Source organism: Coffea arabica, chromosome 1c, assembly GCF_036785885.1.
Source record: "Coffea arabica cultivar ET-39 chromosome 1c, Coffea Arabica ET-39 HiFi, whole genome shotgun sequence".
NCBI lineage: Eukaryota > Viridiplantae > Streptophyta > Magnoliopsida > Gentianales > Rubiaceae > Coffea > Coffea arabica.
The window spans coordinates 52,799,891-52,817,997 of record NC_092310.1 but is presented as its reverse complement, the minus strand read 5'-3'; the positions used below and the strand labels follow the sequence as shown (position 1 = coordinate 52,817,997).

At 36.1% G+C, this 18,107-nt stretch overlaps 3 protein-coding genes and 1 non-coding gene across 5 annotated transcripts; 1 reads left to right on the top strand and 3 right to left on the bottom strand.

The window, feature by feature from the left end:
* Positions 1 to 207: 207 nt before the first annotated feature.
* Positions 208 to 5,605, bottom strand: LOC113727919 (MLO-like protein 3). 2 transcript variants are annotated; one of them, XM_027252330.2, is made up of 15 exons: positions 5,267 to 5,603; positions 5,091 to 5,148; positions 4,680 to 4,948; positions 4,404 to 4,520; positions 3,457 to 3,517; positions 3,172 to 3,260; positions 3,000 to 3,074; positions 2,590 to 2,678; positions 2,017 to 2,066; positions 1,796 to 1,836; positions 1,417 to 1,590; positions 1,274 to 1,309; positions 1,109 to 1,176; positions 913 to 973; positions 208 to 790 (listed from the first exon to the last, which is right to left on the bottom strand). In XM_027252330.2, the coding sequence occupies exons 1-15, from the start codon at positions 5,393 to 5,395 to the stop codon at positions 404 to 406; spliced, it is 1,704 nt and encodes a 567-aa protein (XP_027108131.1). In that variant the 5' UTR covers positions 5,396 to 5,603; the 3' UTR covers positions 208 to 403. The 2 variants fall into 2 exon arrangements, with proteins under 2 accessions (XP_027108131.1, XP_027108135.1); XM_027252334.2 differs by lacking the exon at positions 1,274 to 1,309 and having other exon boundaries at positions 5,267 to 5,605.
* Positions 5,606 to 9,318: 3,713 nt separating this feature from the next.
* Positions 9,319 to 9,390, top strand: TRNAP-AGG (transfer RNA proline (anticodon AGG)). The gene has a single exon. It is a non-coding gene; the product is annotated as a tRNA-Pro (tRNA).
* A 142-nt stretch (positions 9,391 to 9,532) lies between these two features.
* LOC113727912 (uncharacterized) lies at positions 9,533 to 11,157 on the bottom strand. Its single transcript, XM_027252318.2, has 4 exons — positions 11,023 to 11,157; positions 10,839 to 10,923; positions 10,290 to 10,773; positions 9,533 to 10,069 (listed from the first exon to the last, which is right to left on the bottom strand). The coding sequence occupies exons 1-4, from the start codon at positions 11,051 to 11,053 to the stop codon at positions 9,824 to 9,826; spliced, it is 846 nt and encodes a 281-aa protein (XP_027108119.1). The 5' UTR covers positions 11,054 to 11,157; the 3' UTR covers positions 9,533 to 9,823.
* A 4,274-nt stretch (positions 11,158 to 15,431) lies between these two features.
* On the bottom strand, positions 15,432 to 15,881 carry LOC140005963 (uncharacterized). The gene has a single exon (XM_072047355.1). The coding sequence runs from the start codon at positions 15,879 to 15,881 to the stop codon at positions 15,432 to 15,434; it is 450 nt and encodes a 149-aa protein (XP_071903456.1).
* Between the last annotated feature and the right edge of the window lie 2,226 nt (positions 15,882 to 18,107).

Genomic DNA, 18,107 nt, shown 5'->3' with positions numbered 1-18,107 from the left:
TACTCTCAAACCCTCATTTGTCTTAATTCTACTCTGTAAGGCTTACAATTTCTTTTGAGGGAACAAAGAACTGGTATTCTAGACTAGAAAAAGATGTTGAATCACTGTAATTTCTGACTATGAGAAATTTTATCACAGTCAGGGTCAATTATTTGGCAAGTCTGGTAATTAACTTTTTTTCCAATTAAAAATTGTGGAGCCTCTTAGTTTCATATTAAATATAATCTAAATAAGATTATAATCCATTCCATTCACCATTTTAGAAGTGCTGTGAGCCAAATTGCTAGTGAATCCGGATCGCAATTTGGTACATGATTTTTGATGCAGTATTAGCTGCATAGCGTACCAAAAAAAATAAAAATAAAAAATAAAACTTTATGTATTTGATCAACAATCAAATCTTTCATTGCGGAATAGCATTAATCAGCTCTGGCATTTGTATTTGTACATCACCATTATCACTAGGTGAAACTTCTGAGACCTCAAGTATCCTGTCCTCTTTGTTTTGATGAACAATTTCTTGTTGTTGGCAATGGGGCTGCTCTTCCACGATTTCATCAGCCCCTGTACCAGAAGCAAACTCTGCCAGGGTTGGCATTCTTCGATGAGAGGATACATCAGGTGTACTGCTTGTGCTTATGCTTCTTGTGGTTGAAGAATAATCGTTGTAGTGGTTAGGGTCTCTTGTATCTGCTTGATTCTTTCTCTTCTTCTTCACATCTGCATGCCATTTCTTTAGGGCGTGAACCGTTTGTTCGTCTAGCACTGTGCTTTTAAACCGTGAGCCCATCTGAAAGAATTTCATACTTTTAGGTTTAATGTACGAATATTAATAAAAAAAAAAAAAAAAGAGATTTGAACGATGAGTCTAGGAGTCGAAATCAAGATCCAGGTGAGGAATGGTCGACAAACCTGGGTTACAAGAGCATAAAGGGGAAGGGTAATGTAACTGCAGAGAACTTGAACCATCACCCTGGAAAAGAACCACAGTGGATGTGATTTTTCAGTCCGAAGACTGTACGCTCATGCGATATTAATCTTATATACATTATCAGTGCAAGAAAACTATGGACAGTTATGTCTAAAATCTAGCACCACAATTACTTACGCTAATACAACTCTGATAACGATGATTTCAACTCGTTCATGATAGCAAGATTTTATGCCGAATTGTAACTGAACAAAATTTCAAAAAGAAAAGAAATCAACAACATAACTATGGGAATGATTTTACAAGATATGAAGAGAAAATGAAACAGGAATTCATAAATACCGTAACCCATATGAAGAATGCGAATTCAAATGCATTCTGCAATGAGAAAAAAATTTTTTAGTTACTTAAAGAAAATCACCGAGTTTTTCTTCTTCCCCTATTGATTAAGAATTGAATGTTTGCGAGCAAGGAGGAGGACTTACCATGAAAAGAGTGAAATGAAGAAGAGTCAAGACAAACTTCGGCTCATTCAACCAGAAAAGGCTATCATTCGGTTGCACCACCGGGGTTCCTCTTATTATACTGTTCTGATCTTGAAGCCGAAGAGCCATTCTGGCCACGATCACTTCCAGCTTAGTTCCAATTACTAGGACAGTCTACAGAAAATTTTTTGTAAGGTAAAAGAAAAATTATGGGCAAGTTTCACCAAAAAAAAAAAAAATTTTTTTTTTAATCAAACCAAGCGTTCAACATGTAAAAAGATAGAAACTTGAGATAACCCAAAATCTGAAGTACTACTTAAAAAAGAATTCGCATGTTACAGAAAATATTAGCTCAAATAGTTGGAATTTTAGTACTTACAAACAGTGGGAGAAATGATACCCAGAGGAACACATTCCAACCTGATTCAATTGAAGCCAAATCAGGGATTATGGAATTTAACTAGAGGCAATTAATTTTTCTTTAGAGCTATGAACTAAAAGCTTGTGCATCTTGGGGAAGTACAACACTTGACTGCAAAAGGTTTTAGTTGAAGTTGACAGTTCCATATGTCGTCTGGACCAAGAATATGAACGACTTACCGTGCACATCAACAAGCAAGAAGATAACAACCACGAACCACATGAATGGGCTGCAAATTAAACAACAAAATAAACTCTTAGAATGAATTCTATTATAAAGACAACTACACAAAGGCTTTTTTTTTTTGCGGTTTAAAAAACAAAAAGAATAAATAGAAAAAAGAAAGAAAGACAACATCAAACCCAACATCATATGCGTATACACACACACACACACACACATATATATATATATTAAAAAAGCAGAAAAAATATTTGACGGTTTCATATTCCGACTCCTTTTCGTTTTAGAGGTAAAGGGATGTTAGTTAGTCAACAAATTAAGATCTCAGCAGCATTATTCTGGTGGTTACTTCTGGAAAATACTACTTCTAGTCAATAATGTTATTTTGTTTTCCTGTTTAAGGTAAAGGCAGGTTAGATTGCTAGTCAACATGCATGTTAAGTCAACTCTAAGGAGGTGGACAAGTTTAAGTTATACCACTCGTCCACAAGGCACACATAGGTTGCTAGTAACTGTAAAATTTTGACCGAAGAAGAGAAGATTTATAGTAGTTTAGTTGCAATCAATACCTTATTCCAACAACCACTTTGAAATCGTCTTCCAAAGATCGCTGTATATACTTGCAAAAATTGAAGGACTTGTTTGTGGACAAATGAGCCTGCGGCCAGATTATCAGAGATAAGGTAAGGTACACTCGAGTGAACGAAAGTTTTGATACCAAAAGAACAAGTCAACGAGAGATTGAAAATGACAATTTGTCCCACAGACCTTCTTTTTGGAGATGTCGCTCCAAAGACATTTGTGGGACTATTCTTTTTTTTTTTTTTTTTTTTCTTTAAACCCTTGAAGAAATGTTCAACTTAATTCTTTAACTATTTGATTAAAACGTTAGAAGTTAAAAGGGCAAAAAGGGTCCTCATCTGATGTAGAAAACATACAGAAAAGAGTTAATCTTCAAAGAATCTGAAATATTACACACCGAAATGAAGCCATGGCGGAGGGTGAGGTAGTCAACTTTGGCTACTGAATGGAAGAATTGCCTGAAAAAGCATTTCTGTAGGCAATCCAAAACAGTACTGTCACCCATCAGCAAATGTTTAGCAGTAGTAATTGTCAAAGATGAATTTAGATTGCTAATCATTTTCACCCACAATCCACAACAGAGTAGGTGTTTCTGTGCAAGCGCTCATGTGCCTTCGTCCAAAGGTTGTTTGCCTTGCAAACCTGAACCTCTCAGGATCTGTTGAATAATGGATTCACTGATTAGTTCACTAATTTCTTGAAGACAAGTGGAAACATTGGATCCACTACGTTAGCTATGATTAAGTCATTAAACAATTAATAACTTATTTCATCAATTATTTATCGTGTTATGTCGGTTGAGTTTATAAAGGTTAATGGGGCAGACCAGTGAAAAAACTAGAAAAATGTAGTACCATTAGCAGCCATGTATTCCACGGTTTGGGTCTCTTTCTCCCAATTTTTCCAACGCCTCATCTGCCAACAAATCATGGGATAATAAACACAAATGTAAATAAATGCAGGAAGAAATAGCAGTACATATGTGTGTGTGTGTGTGTGTGATTTTTTGAAATATTTTTAATACCTCCAACAAATGTCTTCTTGATTCTGACTAGATAAGATCAACACCGTTTGTGGTAGGAGAATTAAAGAGCGACCAGAAAAGTCTTAGGAAAATAAGGTACCCGATCGATAGTTCAGTTTTAAGTTTAACATCTAGCAACTATTATGAATGAAATTGGTGACCAACCGTCGAAACCAAAGTAGAATTGCTAGCCGACAACAAAGGTTATAATCATCATCTCAGAATCCAATTACTGCTAATAGTAAGATAATGCGCTTCACAAAATAACCCTCCTATGCATGGGAATAGTCTAATAATAAGCAAGTTAGTGTGTAAATAAAGTGAAAATAACGTGTAATCCAAACACTGTTATTGTCTTCTCTTTCAATTTTTGGCTCAGAGTATCTGTTTCGCTCTAGTTTGTGTTCAATCTAGGTTCGTTACAACAACAAATGGATCATGGTGGAATTATTCACCGGAAAGACAACAAAGACTGCACCTATATGTATGAGGCTGTCTGACACTAAATAGCACTGCTTAATAAGTCAACAGATTCTAGAGGGAAGAAAATCTCAACCCAAGGGACAAAAAAAAAAAACTGTTCAAAGTAAGCTTAATTATAGGTAACGTATTATAGTACTACTTTGAACCAAGGCCGCTTTATTTATGTGTGCGGCGGCTGCAGTAACTTACTTTTTATTTTCTGGGGTCCTTAATAAATTAAGTCTGCTTAGATTGTCCTTGTTAAACAGCACTCTGAATTAGGGTTGTGACAAAATTGAAGGTGCTGGAGCTTACCTTGGCTCTTCCCAAAGCCATTGTTAGAACACTGTACACAATCTGCATTACTGCTAGTACAAAAATGAATATGTTGAGCTGATTCATACCATCTGGCGATATAAAAGAAGTCATTCCCTGCAACAACAGCAAACCAGTTGTCAGTACAAAAAGTTGCAAAGTAAGTTAGAAATTTGTTAGCTAGGAGCTTACAAAAGAAAAAAAAGGGTTGATCTGTTAGCTGTTTATAAGCTAGTTGCAGAAAAACGTTGGGTAAATGAGCAAAGAATATACTACCTTAGAGCCACAGTGATCGGAAGAATTGGAGGTGGCAGAAGCAGCAGCGGCCAATATTCTTTCGTGATGAAATCCATCTTCAAATTCGACTGGCGGCAGAAAATTTTGGGATTTGCTCCAGACATTCTCGTATACTTTGGTTGTCTTGGTGGCGTAAATTTTGCGGCATGGAAGCATAGAATATGCCACTCTATGTGGTACACAAATTTTGGATATGGGCCTTTGGGTCACTGTTAGTATTAGCGACATGAATCCCAGGAGCATCAAAACTGCACCAAAAAAAAGGCCATTTGCTCATTTAAAAGAGAAAATGAATTAAAGCCGTATGATTTTTAAGCAATTCTAGTGAACTTAAATTATACTTCCATTACTGAACTGTTAGCAGGAAGGAAGTCCGAACTCTAAACGCACCTGATTTTAGCTTCTCCACCGCTTCAAATAAAGCAGGTTTCCTATGTTTCTGGAGCCACTGCATCATTAATTACCACAAGAAAAACAAAAACTTTTCATTAATCCGACATCTGAAGTTATAAAATCATGATGAAGAGTTAATATATATACGCGAGCTTTTAGTTTTAGATACTAACATGACCAACGAGATGTATCAAATGTTCGATCAAAATTCCAAGAAAGATGAAAATGAAGCAAACGGTTGCAACAGCCCAAGTGGGAGTTTCTTGTAAAGAGTGTGATGCGGCTCCTCCTCCTCCTCCCATGATGCTTGATAAGAGTTTTCTGAATTTGAAGTTGGATCAGCATATATCTATGGACGAAGAAATTTGAGGATGGAAAACATCCGGTGCAGAATTTTGGAAGCTTTTTTTAGATGTTACTGACGTGCAAGAAGAATATTTAAAGAATCAATTAAAGAGAAGGAAAGGGAGGGAGAGAAGACTGAAGACATGTTCAAACTTTTGAACCAAGTCTTGCAATGTAAATTAATGCCAGTCGTTGCAGAACTGCTACACTTAAATGACTTCACTAGTGAAGGTTTGATCTGTTGTTTGGCTTGACATTGACTGACAAGGCTACGAGATATGCAAATTCGCCATTGGCTCAGTGGCCACCAGAGAGGGACTTAAGTCCCTCTATTGAACCCTCACCAGCAGCTAAAAAAATCTAGGGTGAGGCTCCCCTCCCCCTAAATTAGAATAGAGTAGGTTATACAAATATAGTTGAAACAAACTTTCCAAATAGTTGAAATTTTTGCTTAAGATTTGACTCTTTTTTTTTTTAAATTTTTGAACAGAAGAGGGGTGGAATTTAAGAAATGGAGAGGAATAGAGGGATTAGAATCCAGAACCGCATTATATATATATATATATATATATATATATATATTTAAGTTGGGAAGGAAGAGATTGTTTATATCATATGATACGTTGATTCACCTGAGGTTTATTTTAGGACTAATACCTGTTATTTTTATTCTGCAAGTCAATCCAAGTTTGCAGGTCCTAAAAGATATTCTAAAGGTCCTTTTTTTTTCCATAAAAGATCCTAAATAAGACTTCTATCCTCCTTTTCCAATATAAAATATCCGCTTGTTGTTTCTATTGATTGTCTCAAATTAATCAGTGAAGTCCCTGCTCCCAGCAGAATCCTGTGAAGCTCTAGCATACTTGACTCGAGGGGAGGAGGTTCCCAGTTTGTTGGCACGGTCGCAGTTGACTCAGAGCTGCAATATGTGACTACCGACTCGGCTTCTCCATGCATTATTAAACGTAGAACTCTTGTATGCGATGTATGATTTTGGAGAAATGTTTTGATCCATGATGATGATCAGAAGTGAATCCATCCAAATTTTATATTACCAAAAAAAAAAAAAAGGTCATACGCTATCCTTCCTTCCAAATAGGAATGACCCCAAAATTCAACATAAGAATGGGATAATTTCAGAGACCTCCCTTGAGGATGTCGTCCGTAATTGCTACTAATAAAATTGAGGGGACAATTCCTAAACGGATAATTAGCAAAGATAATGCGTATAACCACCATGTTGAACACCCAATTTTATCATCCAATGAGCCGCCATCAAGATGATACAAGTCTGTTCATAGTTCGTTATCAAGATTAATTTTTTCGACCTCTTTTAAACTGCATCAATCAGCTGCTGGAGCATCTACAGAGATGACAAAATAAGAGTCTGAGAGCTCTGAATATTCAACGTTCAATGAAAATACTAACACACATTCTTCTTCTTCTTCTTTTTTTTCTTTTGGTGAACTGATCTTGCAGGTACTGCCAATAACAGCATGCAATTACATAAAATGATTCCATTTTACACTACATGGAAAACGTATATAATTTGAAACTCATATAATTCTTTCTTGCTTCTTCTTTTTTTTTTTTTTTAAGAAATTTTTTTGAATAACTAAGTAATTTATCGCGGGTGTTACAATATAGTGTCAAACAACGAAGATGCCAAAAGGTATACAGTCGACAAAAGCCATATAGACGTACCGCATCACTTGAGACATTTTCAGGAATTACACACAGCCACATAGTAAGAGGGGGGTTCTCTTCTTTCTTTTGGCCCTGTCTTGACAGAAACATTCAACGATACTGACGAAATACGACCAAGATGGACTGCCTCAGTTAATGAATCGAAATGAAAGAAAAGTAAGCAAGGGACTTTCTATCTTGGCTGCTGGAATATTCAGAATTTCCTCCGGGAGCCTAGGGCCACCGCATTTATCATTCATCGCTGATGGAAACTTAACTTCTTGACGGAACATAACCACTACAGGGACAGGAAATCAACAGGGCTCCCTTTCCCTTTCCCTTTCCCTTTCATTTCAGTACTAGAAGAGAGTGATAGCTGGACACTAGTATAAATTATGCACTCAACTTTGCCATTTGTGTAACTTGAAAATTGAAACGCACACAATCAACTTTGCGGCCTCTAAGAAATATTATTATCACCTACATTTTACTTGGATTAGTCTAAATTAGGATGCGTAATCATAAATGAAGAGTAGAGGTGGCAAAATGGGTGACTTGGGCGGGTTTGGGTTGGGTAAAATGGGTAATAGGTGTAAGTGAGTCAACCTATTTATATTCATTTAATTAGATGTGTATAAATGGGTAAGTCAAAAAATGAATTGGGTAACCCAATTACCCATTTATAACCCATTTATTTTAACTTTTGTAAACTCATTTAAATTCATTTTTGCAAACCAAGTTATCAATTTATATCTCCTTTTGCACCCATCATTAGTTTTAAATATTTACTTATAATGTTCAATAAGCCTAATTATCATTTTTTTTCTTATCCGTACTTTATGTCGCAAAATTACATGTTATTTAATAATTGAATAATAAGAATATAAAAAATTTGAACTAAGTATATAAAAGCTAACATAAAAACTTAATCCAAAAATTTTGAACCCCTAACATTTTTTTCATATATAAATTTAAAATTTCATTTTGGAAAGATAGGAAAAGAGGTTAAAAATCATCATAAATTGGTAATGTTGAAAAAATGAACAAGTTAACAAACTAAGAGAAAATAAAATGATAAGATAAAACCAACAAATAATGATAATAATGAAACTAAAGTAGTTAACATCACGACAAAATGAAAAATTTGAAAAAAAAAATGGGTGGGGGAAGAGAAGAGACTTGGGGAAAGACAATTCTAAATGGGTTACCCAATAATACCCATTTAATAAATGGGTATTATTGGGTAACTCATTTATACCCATATGAAAAAATTTAAGATACTCATACCCATCTATTCGTGGGCGGATATGGATAAATTTAATTAAATGGGTTGATTTGCCACCTATAATGAAGAGGATAGATAAGCCTATCATTTTTTAACCTCATTTTCAGAAATTGGTTTGGACAAAATTTGTGAGCCAATAGGATATGCCAGTTGCGTACATCCGAAAGTTTAACATGTTTCAGAAAATTATTGCTCCAAGGGATCACGCATACCCTGTTATATTAAACACTAATGGTTTTAAATAGCTATAGTACGTAGTTGTTCATTTACTACATTTCTTCAACTGGTTAACGTGTTTTTCTCTTAGACGAGCTCATCTATCCGCACTCTGTTTCACCCTCTATCCTTTTGTCATGCAAACTGATTTTCTTCTCCAATAGTTCAGGTTCCAAAATCTGTTGGTTTCTGTTGTATTTTCATACATGATATGAAGTCACTTACTAACCTAGGAATGTAGAATATGTGTATATATATATATATATATATAACAATGTTATGTACTAAGAGGTTGATGTTTTTTTTGGTTTTGAGAAAAAATAATAGATATAATAGCAGTTCTTTATTGGGGTCGAAGAGTATTGTATTTTGCTCTCTCTCTAACAATCTCACAATGACACTCAGATATCACAAACGCAATTATGCATCAAGAACTTTTACTGGGTACCAATTATTACCATTCCAAAACAAGCACATCAAATTCTCATACACTTTAACAGAATTACTTGTCCGATGCAAAAGTTAAACTTTAACCAAAACTCCAAAAGATAAACAAAATATTTCATAAATTCTATGGACACAGGCTTTTAAACATGAAAACAGGAGAAAGGTAAGTTAATTCTGCATTTATATGGACATATCGAGTTTTTTTCTATTTATAGTCCGAATTGTAAAACTTGCATCACCACATAAGGGCATTTGGTCTAGTGGTATGATTCTCGCTTAGGGTGCGAGAGGTCCCGAGTTCAATTCTCGGAATGCCCCTTTTTTCTCACCATATTATCTCATCCAAGTTCAATCAATCCCCCGGATGCCGCTCTGTTTTTCTATCTTTTCTGGCATGGATTTTGAGTGTTGCTGGAGGAATAGAAGGCGCTCCAGTAAGAGGAGAGAAAACTAAATGCGCTTTAATGAATGAATCAAGAATGTCATCAAATCGTAGTACTTGCGTAGCATGATAGATAGCATCATCCAAAATCCACTATCCGATTCTGATCCTACCAAACATCCACTTCCTACATGTAATACAAAGTTCTTGAAGTACCCTTCTGGAGACGGGCTAAAGCCCCACTGAATGAAATCAAAACCAAAACTACCACACCGATTTCTTGCAAGATTTCTCATCAATGTCTAAAATGTAAAAACTTCTCTTCACAACAAAATGCTAAGCATTTCATTAGACAAGTGAGACTCCCTCTCATTCATTCCCAGGCTCTCCAGCGACGACTGGTTCCGTGATTTGCTTCTCTTGTTCATCACGAGTGTCTCCGGGGTGACCGCTGTCTTCAATTGCCTCTTCCTCCTTGTTATTGTGGCCTTCAATTGCCTCTTCCTCCTTCATTAATCCATAGCTAATACACAAATCTTTCCACTCTTTTTCTCCACACAAGTACTCGTGTCGCCCCAAATATTTCTTCAGCTCAACTTTAGTGTTTCGAAATGGCTAAGGACAAATAATTTAAAAACAGCCACTTCAGTACTCTTTCATTCCACTGCACACAATCTCGGAGATAATTGCAATTCAATTTTCAATTATCATTTTCCCTCTTCTTGTTTAGTATTACTTTTGAGAATTTAGACAACAGACCAAAATCTTTGTAGCAGCAATTGATGAAAGGTCAAAAAAAAAAAAAAAAGAATAAAGAGTGTAGAGGAAATAATACCTCTGCTTTGCATTCAGCAGCCAATCGAAAGAAAGCAGCAGAAACAAAATGCTTCCCAACGGACTCAGCTAATCTGATTTGACCGAGCCAATACGAGGATGTCTCAAGCTTGTCGAATCTGCATTTGCTGCATCTCTCAGCACTGTGGTAAGGCGTGCCCACAACATTAGGCTTAACCAAAAAGGGCGATCTTAGAGGAGTTTGAACTCCTGCTAAAACATCACCCTCCTGCAATATCTTATCCTTATTTTCCTCAACCTTGTCGCAAAAGTTCACGGTCTTCTTCTTGCTCCTTGCAACAACGTTATTATTCTCAGACGGTTTCTTCGGAGTTGCAGCGGTTTCTTCAACAGCAGTGGCATTGATTGGCATTTTTGCCGGTTTTTGAGGAACCACAGAAAAGGGCTTTTTGGTAGGCTTTTCGTTCGTCACTGGCTTTGTCGGTGCATTCTGGTTTCTTACTGTTCCGAAAACCCTTCTTTCCCTGAAAGAGACGGGTCAAGAGATTTAAACTTCATTAATAAAAATTCTTGTGCTTAAGTTCTTTACCTGTTAACATGGGATTCCTTAACATTCACTTTTGGTGCTTCAGAAGCTTTTCCATCAGTTCTTGATTTCAGAACCCGGGTTTTTCCTGTAATTAACTCAGGTGATGGAAAAAACTAGGACTCATAAGGAAAAGCCATGCATCTAAAATATTAGAGTAAAAGGAACAATGACGAACGAGTGATACCTGGAAATGGGGTGCGAGGATGAAGATCCATGGCAGATAATCTACAGAGGGAAGTAAGTTAAGCCGAGTATGAATATGCGTCTTTTCCGCTTTCAAATTAAAGCAGAAAACTGGTATTAACTACTACTATTTAATGGTAGTAGCAGGGAAAAAGTCTCCGAAGTTTCGAATGAAGGAATGGGCGGGAACAGGTTTCCTGCAGGTTGGTTGCAGACGCTCCAAATAGGGACCCATCCTCAAGCACACTCCACTGGCCTTTTGACGAATTGAAGGACTTTGATTAGGCCGTGTAGATTAAAGAAGTAACCACTGGGCCAATGGCTCAGTGGCCACCAGTAGCAGCGAAAAAAATCTAAGGATTGTGCCATAATATCTCCTTGGTCTAGTTGAATCTGTATACCCACTAGCCCCTACAACAGCCTCCTTAGGCTCCCCTCTCCCTAAATTAGGATAGAGTAGATTATACATATGTATCGTTGCTGACAAAAAAAAAAAGTGTAGATTAAAAAAGTATTCATTAATTTCTAAACAGGACTTTTAAAGAATTTACTGAGGTTGCATTTAATTGAATAAATAAGCCTAATCCTTCAGTCTGGGAGAAAGACGGACTACATCAGTTGAATTGAGTGTTTTTCATTATTTTCTCAATAAGCCCCACAAAAAATTATTTTATCATCAATCATCCATATGCTATTGGTAAACAAATAATTCTTGCTTGGTTAGGGATGTTTTGTTATGTTAGTTAGTGTTACTTGACAATTGCTCCCACAAAAAAAATAAAAAGGGGCAAAGTCTTGATCTCTTTGACGTTTCTTCTTGGCTGCGTGGTGCTTTACGGTTTCCATTTGAATTTGATCTCCACTTCAAATTTGTTATGTTAGCCTCTAAATAGTTATTGGGTTTTCCTAACGAAGTCCATTAGTTACTTATTAACATATCTAAATTTCACATAACCTATTTCTTTCATGTACATATACGTATTAACAAGTATTATCATTCGTTGCATTTATACACTTTTCCTAAATAATCTTACTTTTCCTATTTAGTGTTAGTTGAGGTTAATTTGCGTTTGTTAGCTTGATGTGTTACACAGCTAAAATGTCATGTGGACTAATGTTGGAGCTAAATTAGTAGTGTTAGGTTTTCTAGTTGTAGCCGATTTAGGTTTTTTTATTTGATTAGAAGTTGGGTTATGTAAAAGGCTATAAAATGCCTCAGTTATATGTTTGTAAGGCTGTCAAGATAAATTAAGAAATTTCAGCAAACACTTTGTGTTGCGTGAGTCTCCAAAGTTGAATACTTAAAAGAATTCTTGAATTTCAATTGACTTATCAATTTAGAAATACACTAGATTGTGACGTCATTCTACCCTTCTAACATGGTTTTGAGTTATCTTTGATCGTTTAGAATTTGCTAATTCAAACTTTGATACCATATTCTAGATCTGTGGGCTTGTTTTTTACGATTTCGTTACAAGGTTGGCAGGGTTCGTATCAGGATTAGGCTTTTACTAAGTGTCAAAGTTGAGGCCTCAAACATTTGAGATTTTAGAATAGAGTCCCACTAAAATACAAGTTTATTCCTATTAGATGCTAGTCTTCGTCCTTACAATATGTGGAGTTAATCTTATTGATCCCAAAAATTGTGAACTATTTGTAATCATATAAAAAAATAAATAAAAATAAAGAAGTGGAACCACGTGACCCAACTTTGAATCCGTTTGGATTGACAATTTTTTCAAAAATAAATTTTTTAAATACAATATTACAGCAACATGCAAACAAAAATAACACAAAGTTTATTCCTACAGGATGCTAGTCTTCGTCCTTACAATATGTGGAGTTAATCTTATTGATCCCATAAATTGTGAACTATTTGCAGTCATATAACAAATAAATAAAAATTAAGAAGCGGAACCACTACCCAACAAAGAATAGATAATTAGATATCCGGGCTAAACTTGTTGGCCCAGAGCCCATCAGCCACAAATGCAAATATGACAGCGGGGCTTAGCCAGTGGTGTACGTCCCATGGCCCAATTGATTTCTTGGATATTCAAAGCCGATTAGCCTAACCCATTTTTCAACTTTCTGAATACTACACACGAGTTTGACATTTCAACCTTTGAAATTTGATTAGTCTTGAAATTTGAAAGATTATAACCGGAATCGTTTATATAGATAGATAAGTACATTTCCAGCATCTATTTATCATATATGGAACCACAAGTTCTGATGTTCAACGATGCAAAGGAGACCCTGCAAACTAGCAAGAAATGACCCAAATGCCATTTTATAAAATAAGACAATTTTAAATTTAGATTGTTAAAAAAACTTGCAAACTGAAACTATCATTGCTCTTAGATCAGAAGATGTTATATTAAAATGTGAGTGCGTTTGGATCGCATGGTCACAGGCCAAACAATACACCTATCTATGAATTTCATTAGATATTTGACAGATAAGTAGTAATCTAGTGACGTAGCCTGGAATAAATATTGTAATACTTTTTGTGATGCGATGATATATATGAAATAAAAATGTGTTTAAAAAAATAAAAAAATTGATCGAGAAACGTATTTGTAATACAAGTAAAGTACTATTTAGAAAAAAAAAGCTGATGAATATATTCTACCACCAACTTTGCTACGTATTTATAATATATTTTACCTACTTTGCTACGTCTCTGAATTCAACAGCCGGACTTCAAAGCTCTGACTCGCAGCCTCTTTTTTCAGACAAACAACACAGGAGAATTACTAGAAATGACTGGTGATCATTTACACAATTCCAAGGTCCAACTGAATGAGGGGCTTTTGACAAGCCTGCTTCTTATTTTGTAGCCTAATGTCCCCCACCTACAATTTTTAGGCAGTGTCCTGTGGACCATCTACTTAGTCCAAGTCCGAATTGCTCAGAAGTCAGAAGAATCGATGGTTATTGGTTGGTAAGGTTCACCAATGGTCTCAAATTCGTAGACATCAACAAGGATTGGTTCAGTGTCTTCTGTTTTTTGTCCTCAAAGCGTATATGAACAAGAACAAGCCTACGCTCCCCCAACAATTTACCACAAGCTGACTTGCATTCATTAGTAGTACCCGTAATCAATGTTTATGGTGCCCTTGAGTTTGTGACTTTAATTCATTCTTCTTTACCGTGTTTATGCTTATCAATGTGATCCAAAGTCTTCTTTGAATGTAACAGAATTAACTCGCATTTAGAGCATCATGATTTCTTATTCAACAAATTTGATGCAGCTACTGCTACATATAAATACTGAGAGAAACTCTTTTATAGAACTGGTTTATGTCAGTCGCTTCATGAAAGATTTATAAATAACTCGCAGTGGTGGAATTAAGATAAACATGTTACAATTCGGCAGCATTACTAATTTTTTTCTCCTTAAACAGCAATGATTCATTAATAAACTAAACCAGATTACATCTCTGTGGGCAACTGCCCTTCCAATCTGCTTGAACCAACTCAAGCAGCCAGGCTAGGAAGTCACACTTCCATTCAGCAGTTTCTTTAAAATTTATAGCAAATTTTGCTATGCAATGACTAACAGAATTGTTAATCCTTCTAGTGAAGGAGAAACAACATTCATCAAAACTGGACTTTAGTGTTTTTTAATGTCTGAAACCACTATTGCAATTGCTACATCCTCTTTCTCTCTATTTATCCCATCAATTACGTGCTTGCAATCTGTTTCAAATTCCATTGTTCTTCAACCCTGATGTTTTGCCACTAGCATGGCAGTTCTTAAAGCCATTGCTTCCTCCAGCTTTTTGGGTAGCTTGTGTTTGGCACTGCCCAAACTCCCATAATCTCCCCTTGCCAGTTCCTCGCAATCATTCCCCATCCTGCTCTGTCTGCTTTTTGGTTTGAGGCTGTATCTGAATTCATCTTAACCCACTGGTTTCTTCCAACCACTCAACTCCTCTTTTCCACTCCTATATCTGTTTGATTCCCCATGTGCTTCCTGAGTTTCTTGATACTCCTTCCACTCTAATAGAGCTTAATTGACTGCTACCATCGGATCCCTTCCTTTAGCATCAAAATGCCTCTCATTTCCTGATTTTTAGATTCGCCATAGTACGTTCATTGTCAAGCAATACGTTCCTGTCCATTCTCCTTAGTCACAGCATCTTTCAGCTCTTCTCACCAATGCTAAAATTTGCTCCTGTAAATCTCTAATCCCTTCCAACTTAATGGAGCTACTTTCCAAATTGATTTGGCATTGTTACAAAAGAACAACAAGTGTTCAATGGTCTCTGGATATTCATCAAAGCACTTGCATATATGATCTCATTTTGAACATCTTTCCCTTATGACTGCATTCACTGGTAAAATGCCTTGCAAATATTTCCAGATGAAATGCTTCAATTTATGCTTTACTTTCAGAAAGTTCTAGCTTTGTGATAAGCACTTCCTTCTGCAGCTAGATTCTGCACATGTTCTCACATAATCCTCCTTCTTTTTGCCATTTTTTGCTGGTCTATATCCTGATTTGACTGTATATTCTCTACTGCTCGACTTGCCCCAGTATATTCTATCATTCATATGATGCACACTTAATGGTATTCTCAATATTTCCCTCCCTTCCTTCTCCTCAAAAACTGGTGCAATTAACTCTTTATCCCACTTCCCTTCTTTTATAAGTTCACATACTCTTTGAACGTCATACTCCTCACTTCTTTTAGATTTCACTTTCCCATTCTCAATATCTGGCAGCCACCTATTCTCCCATATGTTTATAGATTCTGCATCTTCCACCCGTTTCCTCATCCTTACCTTTAGTAATTCTCTTGCCCTCAGTAAGCTTTTCCAACACCATGAATCAGTACCGTTGCTCTTCATCTTCCATATTGAGGTTCCTTTTAAAGCTTTCTTTAAAAGGATCTAGCTTTCTTTAAAGCTTTCTTTAAAAGGTTCCTTTTAAAGTATCTAGCTTTCCTTACTTTACTCATCAGCAAATTTGGCCTGGTTAGTATTCTCTAAAGCTGTTTAGCCAACAATGCCAAATTAAACTCATATAGCTCTCTAAAACCCGGACTCCCTTCTGCCTTTACTTCTGTCATCCTTCTCCAGTTCAACCAATGTACTTTCTATTCATCTTTGAACAAATTTTCTTACACAGGTTTTTTGGCAATAGGCAATAGGACATAACGTATGTGGGCAAGGCCATTATGACTGATTTAAGCAGCACTGCCTTCCCTCACTGGCTTAACAATTTCTTTTTCCAACCCTTTAGCTTTTCTATTGTTTTTTGCCTAACAAACTCAAAAGTCTATTTTTTGGATCTTCCAATAACTAGCGGTAGTCCTAGATACTTGCTTTGCTGGACCTGCCTTATCCCCTTTAGCTCCTTCATCACCCTTTTTTTTTTTTTTTTGTCTATCTTCCACATTTCTGCTGAAAAATAATGATGATTTCTTTGCATTGATCAGTTGTCCAGAAGCTCATTTGTACACCTTTAGAATTCTCCTTAGTTTCCTAGCCTCCTCAGCATTTTCTTTGCAGAAAATCAAAGAGTCATCTGCAAAAAATAAGCGAGAAATGCTAGGAGCCGCATGTGTAATCTTCAATCCTATCGGTCTACCCTGCACAATTGCTTGCTTCAACAAAGATGAAAATCCCTCAGTGCAAATAAAAAATAAATAGGGAGATAAATGATCTTCTTGTTTCAACCCTCTTGTTGGCCTAATGAATCCTTTTTCTCTCTATTAATATTTATAGAATAGGTAATACTAGTGACACACTCCATAACCCACGAAATCCACCTAGGACAAAACCACATTTTCAACATTACTTTGTCCAGAAACCTCCATTCTACTCTATCATAAGTTTTAGACATATCTAGTTTAATAGCCATGTAATCATCTCTTCCAATCCTTTTATTTTTTAAGAAATGAATGCTTTCATGAGTTATCAGCACATTATCTAAAATCTGTCTTTCAGGGACAAAGGCAGATTGGGAATGACTATGGCAAGAATTCAAGACACATTTGAATCTGTTTGTGAGTACTTCAAAGATGATTTTATAAAGGACATTACATAAACTGATAGGTCTAAATTCTGTAATAGTACTAGGGGAATAAGTTTTGGGAATAAGGCCAATCAAAGTCTCATTAATGGATTTAAGAAGGTAACCAGAATGAAAGAAATTGTTCACTGCATTAACAATATCAGTTTTGATGATTGACCAAATTTGAACCCAAAAATTAGTGTTTTACTCAATGCCTTTTCATCCTCTTCCAATCCGGCTCTCCACTTCAGTAGAATTAATGGTTGACCATCATATATCCATGGCCTTTTATTCATCACTAGCTCCATGTCCTTCTCCTTCTCAAAGATGAATTGGAACAAATTACGTCCAATCTACACCACTCTCAGATTCCTGACCTGAAACCACATACTGCTCACAAAACTTCTAACTCTTCCGATATTAGCTTGGTTTCCCCCACCCCCCCCCCCCCCCCCCCATACTTTACCAACCAGACTCAGCTTACACTCCATAACTCCTTGAGCTAATTCCTCCTCATCCAGACAAACTCCATCTCTTTTTTTCTTCTGATAATTTGAACCTTCTCAAAACTTCCTCTATATTGTCCATATCTCCTTCCCACAGATCTCATTCTGGAACTTCCAATAACCTCCAGTCCAACACAAATCCGGAACCAGTCCGATCCTTTTTGATGCCTCCTAACTAGTTCCCAACACCAGCTAATCCTATCACAAGCTACAAAAAAAAAAAAAAAGCGAAATCTAAAGTAGAAACAGAGAACAACTCGGACTAAAGAAAATGCAAAAATGAAAAACGTACGATTGGATACGATTATTTCACTTCTTATTCAATAAGAAACGACGTGGAGAAAAAGTTATGGCTATTTCAACTAGAAAGTCTACTGCTAAATTAGAGAGAAGGGAAGAATTCTGCAAGTTTCCTTTGATAGAAAGTTGTAAAAATTGGCGCCTAAAAGCCTATTTTGGTTTTTGAAAGTTTCAAGGAGAAATAACACCCAAGAGGGGGGACTTTCTCTCTCTAGGACAGAGAGAATTTTGCTCTCAAAGTGAGAGACATAC